Source organism: Empidonax traillii, unplaced genomic scaffold, assembly GCF_003031625.1.
Source record: "Empidonax traillii isolate 1590-97213 ecotype Southwest subspecies unplaced genomic scaffold, ASM303162v1 scaffold920:size239203, whole genome shotgun sequence".
Classification (NCBI taxonomy): domain Eukaryota; kingdom Metazoa; phylum Chordata; class Aves; order Passeriformes; family Tyrannidae; genus Empidonax; species Empidonax traillii.
The window spans coordinates 184,591-196,026 of record NW_020956113.1 but is presented as its reverse complement, the minus strand read 5'-3'; the positions used below and the strand labels follow the sequence as shown (position 1 = coordinate 196,026).

General features: G+C 54.4%; 1 protein-coding gene across 1 annotated transcript in view; it reads right to left on the bottom strand.

Annotated features, from left to right (window-relative positions):
- Positions 1 to 11,246, bottom strand: part of CACNB4 (calcium voltage-gated channel auxiliary subunit beta 4) — a gene marked incomplete at its 3' end in the record, with an annotated part of 53,329 nt that extends 42,083 nt beyond the window's left edge. The window contains exons 1-2 of the mRNA XM_027902919.1: positions 11,165 to 11,246; positions 10,996 to 11,079 (exon numbers count right to left, since the gene is read on the bottom strand). Coding sequence (XP_027758720.1) covers positions 10,996 to 11,079; positions 11,165 to 11,173 — 93 coding nt within the window. The remainder of the gene's footprint in view (positions 1 to 10,995; positions 11,080 to 11,164) is intronic.
- Positions 11,247 to 11,436: the final 190 nt, after the last annotated feature.

Sequence of the window (11,436 nt, the reverse complement as noted above, 5' to 3'; positions counted from 1 at the left end):
GTTTTTTTTTTTTTTTCCTTTTTGGAAAGGGTTTTTTCCCCTTGGGATTAATTTAAGCCCACCCAAAATCCTGAAAAGGCGCTTTTTGGGGGGAAGAAAAAAAAAAAAAAAAAAAAAAAAGTGCTTTCGAGGCACAAAAGGGTTTTATTTTACCCCCTGCCAAGGAGCTGCGTGGAGGGAACAGAACTAATGAGTGGCACCGAAAAGGGGACACTGGAGAGTCAGAAACCATCTGCAGGGTGTGCTTTGTGTGGGCACTGCACTAAAATACACGGTGCCCAGGAAGTGGGCTAAAAATAGCACTGAATGGGGGGGGGAAATAAAAAATCGTGGCTTGAAAGTGCCACCTCCAAGCCAGATTTAGCTGAACTTGCCCAAACCCCCGGAATCAGCGCTGGAAACTGGAAATGAAGCCCGAGCACTCACACGTGGCCACGGCCCCATCTCCAGGGCTGTGGCATTTCAGTGTGCTCCGTGGGGAAGTGACTCACACGATCCCAGCCTGGCTGGGGTTGGAAGGGACCTTAAAAGATCGTCCCGTTCCTGTGTCATGGGCAGGGACACCTTCTACCGGAATATAAATAATCGTGCTTTAAAAAGTGACATAAAACAGGGAAGGGGGGGAAAAAACGCACAAGAATCCTCACAAAGCCACACGTGGGATCAGCTAAATATATCCCAGGCAGGCTGCTGCCATCTGACAATGAAATATTCCCAGCGTGTCTCTCCAGCATCTCCAAAGCCCTTTTCCCCATCCGAGGCAAAATCCAAATGGTTTTCCAGGAGTGCCACCCCGTCCCTCGGCACTGAGCCCTTTTCTCCCTCTCCCCGCTCCCTCCCGGGGCTCATCCCATCCCTTCCCGAGGTGCCTCCGCTGCTCCTCCCACACCCTCATTAGCATGAGAATCACACGTCGCCTTGTTCTTCCCGACACGTTCCCGTATCCTTGGAGCAGCTCCTTTTTAGGTCCAAAGCTGTTCCATCTCCTCGTGTTCCAAACCCACCACTTTTCACCTTCCAAAGCCTCTCTCTCCCTGCTGGGCGATGAAGGGGCTCAGATCTCAGCCCGGCTGCTCCCCCGGTATTCCTCATGGATATTCCTCATGGATAACTCCAAGGGATACACAGGGCATTCCACCCCCAAACGTCACTAACTTGGAGCCAAATCAATATTCTCTCTACGGATGGTCATCCCTCACTTCCTTCAGGAATTGTGTCCAACTCCTTCATTTCTGCACCCGGTTCCAGAGGGTTTGTGTTGCCCACAACCTTGGCTGGAAGGTTGCAGCTCCAAAGATTCCATATCCATGGGTTGCAGGGACACCAGAGCAGGCTGCACCTCCTAAGCACACATTTCATCCCACAGATCCTTAAAAACCAGCCAAGGGATCTCTGCCAGTGATGTCCAGGGCACAAGAGGGGAACTGTCCCGTGGGAAGGCTCTGGGGGAAGGAGTAAATTCAGGGGTCCCTTTTCCAAACAGGGTCTCCAAAGAACAGGGTCTGCTGGGAGGAAATTAAAGAAACTCCCGGAACTGCAAGTTCAGCAAAAGTTTACTGAGGATCCAAAAATAAAGGTGGGGCAAAAAGGAGACATTTGAGTCAATGTAGGTACTGTAGGAATTCAGGGCATGATTCATTAGCCAAAAAAAAAATCCCAACACCCTCTGGAGCTATTTTCAAGGCGGTACATCCATAATTTATGTGGAACAGGAGTGGGCTGAGATTTCCCCCACGCTGCTCCTGCATAAATTACACCGGCTTGTAATTCATCACCCTCCTGTTTCTCCTGCTTGTAAGTGGTAACCCCTCATTTAACCATCACCAACGGCAGGGGGTGGAACTGGATGAGCTTTGAGGCCCCTTCCATCCCAAACCCTTCCACGAGCCCTTGAAGGAGGGACACGCCGTGTGCAGGCTCCTCTTTGCCCATTTACCAGCAGACAAAATCAACCTATATAAATTAATTCAGCATTAACTGAGAGAAGCAAGTTATTATAAAAATCCCCGGAGGAGGGCCCGGCTCTGCAGTCCCCCAGATGGGTGTGCTCTGCTCAGCAAGGCTTGGCTTTCTTCATTCTTTTATTTTTAATGTGCTTTTGGGCTCCGAAATCCGTCTGACAGCAAATATCGTCTCCCTCCTGACTACTGAACTAAGAATAAAGGAGCCTCTGCTGCTCAGGCTGCTCTGCCTGGAGTTTGGTGTTTGGGGCCAGTGTGGGCACTGGCAATTCCTGCTTTGGCTCACAGGAAAAAGGAGGAATGGCAAAAAGGCTGATACAAAGGGGGACAGCTGTATTTCTGTCTTTCGTCTCCTTTTTTTTACACTTTCCCATCGTGTCGTGCAGCTCATCCCCGGATCCCCCATTCCAGGCTGGAACAGGCCAGGAGTCAGGATTGATGCAGCAGTTTTGTAGGAGTCATTCCACCTTCATTTTGTTCCATGACATCTCTTCCCTGGGTAAATAAGGACCTTATCCTTGGCTGGGCAGTGACCTCTCATCAAGAGCTGCCATGGAATGAATTCAGGAGTCCAGGGGGAGAAATTCCTGCTAGTCCTCCGTGCTGGAGCAGCAGCAGCACCCAATCCCCTGGGATGTCCCTCCCAGAGGACGTGACTGGTGTTAGTTTTCCCTTGAACCAGAGGTGTGAGAGCAGGCAAAGAGCCCAAGGCCAAGGAGAACCTGAGGAGAGATCTTTGCTCAGCCCAACCCCTGGCACTGAGAGCTGAGGTGGAATCCCTTGGACTCCAAGGGAACAGGAGCCATCCCTGCTCCCAGGCACTTGGAAGATTGAATGTCTGGCTGGTGTTCAGCAATCTCAGGCCATTAACCTCAGCTGGCCACTAAAGCCCCAAGGGAGTGCCCAGGAATTTTTATCGCTCCGAGATGAATAAAAGAGAGCAGGGGGAAAAAACCCACCAGGTCACAAAACGTCTCCTAAGGGGGACAACCAGTTCCAATTGCTAAGAGATCCCCCAGGGAATGAACACCCCAACAACTCCCAGCACAAAATGTCCACTGGTGAACTTGGAAGCACAAAGAGGCTTTGGCATGAAAGGCCTCCAAAAGCTGCTCACAGAAACTGGGCAGAACATTTACGGGCCACGTGTTGGCACCGAGGCCTCGTGGAGGAGAAGGTCCCCCTGGAAACCATGAGGTGGGAAGTGGAGAACACACCATGCCACAAGGATTTGGGCAAGGAAAATCCAATCAAGGGTGTCATTGGGTTGGAAAATCGTCAAGGAATCCCCCTTTCTCTTCAGAAAGGGACGCGTCACTCTGCAGCTCTCAGGGCTGACTGGAGTCAGAAGGGAGGTTTTCCTCTGGGACACGGGATTCTCCTGCTTAATCCCAGGTGTCTGAGGTCGCTGCAGCTCTTCCAGAAGATCCTGTGGGGCTGCAGCAGGGTGATGGACTCGCACAGGTGCCCAGATCCTTGGATGCTCTCGGCCTGGGATGTCCAGCGTGGGATCAACCACCAGGAACGAGGCAGGGGATTCCTGCCCGGTGTGTCCCAGTGCTTGGTTTTAGCTCACAAATCCCGCTGTATTCCCACCCAAGGAGTGGTAGGAGAGCAGATCTTCATGGAAGCAGCAGGACATGTCTTCCAGGTCCAACAGGAGTTGGGTCACGGGAGTGCTCGTGTGTAGCTGCCTCTTCTTCCTCCCGCAGAACCAACCACTGGGAACGTTTCTCCAGGTGAAACGTGGAAAATTAATGGGCTGTCACTGGCTGATACACCCAGATCATCCCAGTAAAAGGGTATTTTCTTTCAAAGGAATGAGCATTTTCAAAGGGTGCCCTCAAAGTTCTCACCTGAGGCGTTTTGCTGGTTCGAGATCTCACATTTTTCCAGGGATATCAAAATGCATTAAGTGCAATAACCTACGGAAATATCAGGACGGGGGGGCAGGTCCCACTGTCCAAACGTGTAACTGGGAATGTGATGAGTTATATAAGCTGGGAAGGAGCTGCTGGTCAAGCACTGAAACCACCAGACCGGAGGACGACCGTCAAAAAAACCCACAAATCCCAGGAAAAGTGGGACACAAGGAAAACCAGAGGGAAGTCACAGCTTATTCCACGCAGGAAAAGGTGTCCCAGCCCAGAGCCAAGCAAAGCTGTCAGGATCCAGTGTTGAGGAGACTCTTATTTAAGGACATTAAATCTCCGCTTTAGAACAGAAAAAGGTTTTCCCTGAGACCGTGATATTCCTGGCACAGGTTGGGCAGAGAAGCTGTGGCTGCCCCTGGATCCCTGGAAGTGTCCAAGGCCAGGCTGGAACAATCAGTGCTAGTGGAAGGTGTCCCTGCCCAGGGCAGTGGGGTTGGAATGGGATGATCTTTAAGATCCTTTCCTACCCAAACCACCCTGTGATTCCAGGACTGTGTTTATTACATTTGTCTATCAGCCAAAACCTCCTCTAAGAGGAGACCTTTCTAACATGGCAGTTGTATTTCCTGGGGCTCTGCTCTATCAAAGCAGAATTTTGGAGGTTACACACCCCAGGCTTTCCCACCTCACCCTGCTCAGCAGCTCTTTTTCCCAACTCCGCGGGTCACCCAAAACATAAGGAATTTAGGGGGAAAAAAAAAAACAAAACAAAACCAAAACTATTTCTGTCTCTACCACATTCCAACAGAACATATTCCAGCAGCCCCGGGTCTGGAGCTCCACGTGATCCCCTGCGCTTCCTCCACACTCAGCACAATCCCAGCGGATCGCGCCTGACACGAGCCCTGGGTGTCCATAGAAACCACGGCACATCCCAGAGCTCCCGGCTCTCCTCCGAGCGATTCCACCTGCAATCGCAGCCCCGCAGCCCCGCGCGGGCTGTCCCCACGCTGCGGGGACTGGGAGGAGGCGCTGGGTGATGGGAAGCAGGGATGGAGCTGCCTCGGGGCCGAGCGGGTCGCGCAGGGATTCTGGATCCAAAACTCCCCCTCGCAGGAACGGGGGGCAGCAGGAACACCGCGCATTCCTAGCCTATATTATTTATAACCCTACACAACCGTGCACGCGTTCCTGACGGAGCTGTCCCCTCCCCCGTGTCACCCGCCCCGCACTCTGTCACTCGGCTCCTGCCAGCGCCCCACGGTCCCCACACTGCGCGGCTGAGCAGCACCATTTTATAGGTCACGCTCCGAAAGCACGCGTAAACAAACACCCCCGGTCGCTGCCGGCAGACGGACGATCCCAAACAGCCCCAATTTGGGGTGAGCAGCAGCCCAGCCCCGTTTTACCTACGCTGCCCGCGCTATTAATATACCCCCAGCTCTCTTTTGTGACTATTTTAAAACCCCAAACCTTGTTGCCATGGAGACGATAAGCCGGTCAGCACATCTGCCGGAGAGTGGGACACGGGATTTTTAAAGGGAGAGTTCCAAAGGCTCAGACTTCCCGTGCATCCACGGCAGCGGCTCCATCGAATCCACACAGAGCATCCCGGGGCTTTGCCAGTGCCAGGGGGCTGCTCTTGTGCCCCGGTGCCCACCACAAACGCTGGGATGCACGAGGATCCGTGAGGACACGGCTCGTGTTCCAGTTCCACGTGCAGGACGTGGATCCTGTCCCAGTTCCAGGGGCAGCCCCGGCCGCGCTCAGGGAGCACCAAGGACAGCCAGGGGCTCCCCAGGGACAGAGCACAGCGAGCCAAAGGCTGCAGAGGCTCCAGATGCGACCACGAGCCACAGTTTGGGGGGGTTTGTTTTGGGGGGAGGGCACCTGGTGGTCGCTGTTTGCTTGCAAACACTCCCTCACACAACACCCTTTCCCTTTCCTGAGGGAACACAAAGTGGGAACTTAATTGGAGATTCAGAGTACATGGAGAAACATTCAATTAAGGCTCCTGGTGACACAGAGATTCCCAGACACACGGCTTTCCAGAGGAAGCAGGGAGTGTGCTGGTGGCTCTGCTGCAGTTGGGTGAGGTGATGGCAGGACTAAGGAGAGAGGGCATTTTTCCTCCTCTTTGTTTTTTTGATTGAAAAAATCCATTTAAGTTTCCTGCTGCTGTTATTTCAACCTTGTCAGGGTTCATAGAATCGTGGAATATCCTGAGCTGGAAGGGACCCACGAGGATCAGAGTCCAGCCTTGCAGAGACACCCAGGAACGGGGGATGTGTTGCAAATCCATCCACCAGCCCCTCAAGCCACAGGAAAAGAGCTGTGTATCCCATCCCTCTGACTTCATCCCCACAGGAAATTAGGGAGAGGTGCCATTCAGACATGATCCAACCCTTGGGCTCATCCACAGCTGCCCAGGTGGCACACGCAGCCGGACGGAAGGCTCTGCCTCCCCCTCCTCATTCCAGGAGTTCTCCTCGCCCTGGGAGCCTCACCGAGGGTCCAAACCCAGCTGGGCCCAGCGCTGGGATGGGCTCTCTCCAGCTGGCAGGGGATGTGGAAGCTCTCCAAGCTGTACCAGGGAAATCCTGCTGTGGTGGCACAATCGCAGTGCCAGGAGCTGGCACAGCCCCTGCACCAGGGACACGAGGGATGGGGCTCATCCCTGCCCTGGGAACAAAACCAGCTTCAAAGGTCACCTCTGTGACCTGGGAGTTCAATCCTGATTGGAATGACTGACAGAGCAACAGGATCAGGTGTCCAAGGCCAGGTTGGATGGGCATTGGAGCCACCTGGGATAGTGGAAGGGGTCCCTGCCCGTGGAACTGGATGATTTTAGGGTCCCTTCCAACCCAAAGCATTCCATGATTTGATGATTCTGTGACACTGGGGAAAACCCTGCTTTCCCCCAAAGCTCCCAGGACCTTCTACAAACTCCCTTCGTGGTGTAAGAGAGACCTGCAGGGAGAGGGGCACCCCCCTGGCTGCTGGGGCACCACAGCAGGACACCCCGGGCACATTTATTCATTTATTTCAGCTCAGGCCTCCATTTCCCCTTTGGATTTAACCTAAACAAGGTAGATCTACAAAATAAAATCTGCACTTTCCCAGAGTGGATCTCCTGTGTGTCCCTGTGTGAGCTGGGCTGAGCTGAGAGCTGCAGCTGCTGGGGTTGCTCAGCACCCCGAGTGGAGCAGAGGGAACACTCCCAGCCGTGTCACCCCCCCGTGCCAGAGAGGCTCCTGTTCCCTTGGGGAAAGGGCTTCATCTTCTATTCACCTGTCAAGTGCTGAAAGAGCTTCTAAATGCTGCACAGAGGAAAATAACAGCCTCGTGGAATAATCACATTCCATGGCAGTAAAGCTGTATTTTAGAAATTAATGACTCATCGTGGGATTGAGCTCAGCCTGGGGAGTGACTGAAACCCCGAGCTGCTCCTCTGCACGGTGGGTTTTAGCCACCCAGTCAGAGCTGGATTTTCAGGAACTCCATGGATCCTCGCATGTCCCCCCTGGAAGGGATCACACTGCCAGCTACAGCCACCTCCTGCCCCCCAAAACACCGTAACCAAGACCAGGGTCCCAGGGTCACACCCTGAGCTCTCATTTCATGCCAAGGAAAAGGGTTTTAAGACAAAAAAAAAATAGCAAAACTGAAGGAAGAAACCGGATGCACGTTGAAAAGTTCAGTGAGAAATGGTCACTGGAGCTGCCCCCCCCCCCATCAGTGATGAGCAGGGACCACATGCTGGCTCTCCCTGGTTCAGGGACACCTTCCACCAGCACAGATTGTTCCAGCCTGGCCTTGGGCACTCCCAGGGATCCAGGGGCAGCCACAGCTTCTCTGCCCAACCTGTGCCAGGGCCTGCCCACCCTCCCAGCCAGCAATTCCTTCCCAATATCCCATCTAACGCTGCCTTCAGGGTAAGCCACACCTGAGACTTTCCCGTGCTAAGGGGAAGGTTTTTCACACTTGAGAAAGGACAAACAGAGCTCAGACACCCCAAAACCTTCCCAAATCTGAGCCAGAACTACCTTTGCTTGATCAGGCAAAAAGATCTGGGACTGAGATGCCAAAGTTGGTCCTGCCCAGGACACCACAACCCCAACCACCCCCCCCCTACACAAACCCAGCTGGAAACAAAGGTCACAAAACTCTTCCTAAAGATTCCAAACCTTCCCATCAGAGTGTCACCGACCTTTTAAAGTGTTCTTGCAGCCTGAGAGCTGCCCCAAGAATAGAAAATGCTGTTTTCCTTTTCCTCTCAGGATTACACAGGAAAAAAATGCCATTTGAAAAGGGGAAGCACAAGCACTGCCAGAGATGCAGGTGTAACTAAGTCTTAAAAGAAAATTGGCTTTAACTTCAAATATCTCTAAATAAGCAGCAAAAAAAAAAAAAAAAAAAATCCTTCCAGAAATAAACTGCGTGTCTAAATATAATTTACATGAGGTTCAGTGTCCTTGGACTGCACAGGGACACTCAGTGGCTTTGTTTAAAATCTCTGCCACGATTTGGGAAGGATTTCCACCGGTTATTTGGAATCAGGAAGATTTTATCACAAGGCTGACACTGAAGAGACCTCCAAGACCCCGGGAACTGCCAAGGCCACCACAAACCCGCGTCCCCAAGTGCCACATCCACGTGGATTTTAAATCCCTCCAGGAAAGGTGACTCCTTGGGCAGCTGTGCCAGGGCTGGACAGCCCTTTCCATGAAGGAATTTTCCCTAATATCCAACCTACACCTCCCCTGGTTCGTTTTGAGGCTGTTTCCTCTTGTGCTCTCACTTGTTGTTCTCCACAGGTCACTTCAGTTTTCTCAGGGAAATAAATTCCAAAAAAAATCACAGGGAGTACAAGTGATGCTGCCAGAGTTCAAAGGGAAAAGACAACTTGTGTGCAGTCACAGGCCACACAGCAAGGGGTGGAAAGGCAAAATCTTCCCGAAAGCACGACCAGGAATTCTTATGGCAGCGTTCTGTGGAATTGCAAGCACATGTTTGCAGCTGCCCTACTTTGTGTCTTATAATTGACTTCTGTCCCTTCAGGGGCTTCTTCACTATAATTGAGCAGCACCTGCCACGTCAGAGGAACGATTCTGTGCACCCATTCCCTGCTCCAAGGCCACACCGAGCTCCTCCAGCACCAGGGTTGGTCACAGCCTCGGCCGTGTCACCAACCCCCTGGGAACATCCTGTGCTCCAGGTCACCCCAGGGCACGAGGATCTCCCTCCCTGGGCAGCTCTTTGGGGTTTTTAAGCATCGTCCCCTTGATCTGCAGCACCCAGGACACGAGGGGCACCCCCAGATCCTCACGTGGGGTTGGGAGCTCTGTCCTTGTGGACACGCACAGGACTCAGCACTCTTTGCTTCTCACCACGGGGTGCTGGACCAAAAGGCAAACCCAAAAGTTTGGCTCCAAGCATTATTCCCTTCCTAAATTAGACTGAGAGGCCAGAAATTAAGTGTAAGACGATGAAAAGTCAAATAATGAGTTCAAATCCCGGGGAGCAACATCTCTCCTGACACAGAAGGAAACCGAGGATACAATTTCTGTGGGTATTTCGGACTTGGACAAGAAGCTAGTGCTCAATTTTCAGCACATAAAAGCTCTGTGAAAGATTTGAAGTTCTCTGGGACATTTATTGCAGATCTCACGGACAGAACTCCTGTCTGGTTTTAAATCAGCCCCACAGCCAGCGCAGCGTTCCCTGAAGTTCATCCCTGCTGGTGGGACTTCACCTTCCACCTTGGCTGCTGTCAGGGAAAACTTCCCAGTGGGAGGGAAGGACAGGGAAAACATCCCAGCACCTGATTTTTCTGTTACAAATTTGGCAGTGCCCTTCCAGTGTGTAAATCCACCCCCTCAGGGGGGTCAGGAGCAAAGCGGGTCCCCCCTGTCCTCCCAAATCCAACTGACAGAGGCCAGGCTCCCAAAACCCCACGTCACCAAGTGATGTTGATGACTCTCTGCCTAAATCACCAACCCTCCATTTCCACATGGCCCAAAATCCACCTCTGGAAACAACATTCCTACTGAGCTTTCCCGGGACACCCCCCAGGAGGGCCCACGGCATCACCTCCTGGGCATCCCAACACACCCCAAAACTGCCTTTCTGTTCCTTTATCCCTGTTCCAGCTCCCATTTCCACGGCTGAGATCACACTGAGCAGCAGATTCTTGCTGAGACTCTCCCATGTATGTCACCCTGGGAACGGGGACTCTCCGGGCTGGAGCTGCCGAGGAGATGCCACAAAGCCACATCGAACTTCCCCGGGGTGATTAAAACCCCTCTCCCTGACAGACCGACCTCGCAGCTGCCACAGCGCACATGACAAGCGCCCCCAAATCCATCGAGGGCCCAGCTCAGCTCTTCCTGAGCTTCCCTGAATTTCTGCTAAAGTCACCGAGGAATCTGGGATGCAGGTCTGTGCTCTGGGAAATGTTCCACCTCCTCGACTTTTACATCAAATTAATAACATTTCCTCTGAGATGCGTCTTCTAGGTGAGAGTGACGCTTCAGGGAGGCTCGGGGTGTCAGTCTGTGTTTCACTCAGGGCAGGCAGGAGTGGGAGACTGGGAATAGAGATGGAAAAGGGGAACAGGGAAGGGAACAGGGAAGGGAAAGGGGAACTGTTTCCAGGGGGTTTCACGATGGTGCCACCGCTCCTGCAGTGCCAGGGGGAGCACAGGGGGCTGTATAATTAGTCCTGAGGAGCCCCAGCTGAGCTGCCGATGCTCGTGACACCTTTAAAAGATGTTTTTTTTCCCCCCAGAAATCCTAAAGTCAGGAGCTCGCTAAAACCTCCGCTTCCATTCCCTGAGAAGAGGCGCGCCTCTCGCCCTGGGTGCCACAGGGAATAAGCAGAGAACCAGCCCGCGGGGTCAGCCGCAGCCGGGGAAGGCGAGGACAACCCAGGAGTTCATCCCGTTAAACCGCGACTCCAGCCGGGATTCGGGGCCGCGCTCCGGAGCTCCCGGGGGGTCCCAGCTCTGCCCCGAGCCCCAAGTGCCCCCGCACGCGGAGCCGGAGCGGGACCCGGAGCATCCCCGGGCTGCGGCACCGACAACGAGGGTCCTGGCCCCCCCGGGACGGAGCCCCCCCCCCGGCCCCCAGAGCCTCCCCCCGAGCCCCCCGGGCGCTGACCTGGCGCAGGATGAAGCTGGTGGAGGTGGTGCTGCCGTCCGAGCGCTTGAGGCGGCTGCGGCGGGTGGCGGTGCCCCGGGTCACCTGCGGGGGGGACAGAGCATCAAGGTCGCGGCACTGCCACCCCCACCTCCCCCCCGCGGCCACCCCCGGGCCCCCCCGCACCCACCGCGGCCATGGCGCCCCGATCGCCGCTGCCCGGCTCTCCCGGTTATCCCGCTTATCCCGGCTCTCCCGGATCCCGGCCCGGCTCCTCCGCCGCCGGGGCGGAGCCGGTGGGGAGGGGGCGGCGGGCGGGGGCGGCCCCGGGGCGGGGCTGGGAGCGAGAACCCCGGGAGAACATTCCCACAGCCCCGTCCCGGCTCCCGCAGCCCCGTCCCGCATCGCTGCGGCTGCAGGAGCCAGGGCTGGATCCCTCTGCTCTGGAGCCAGGCTGGGAGA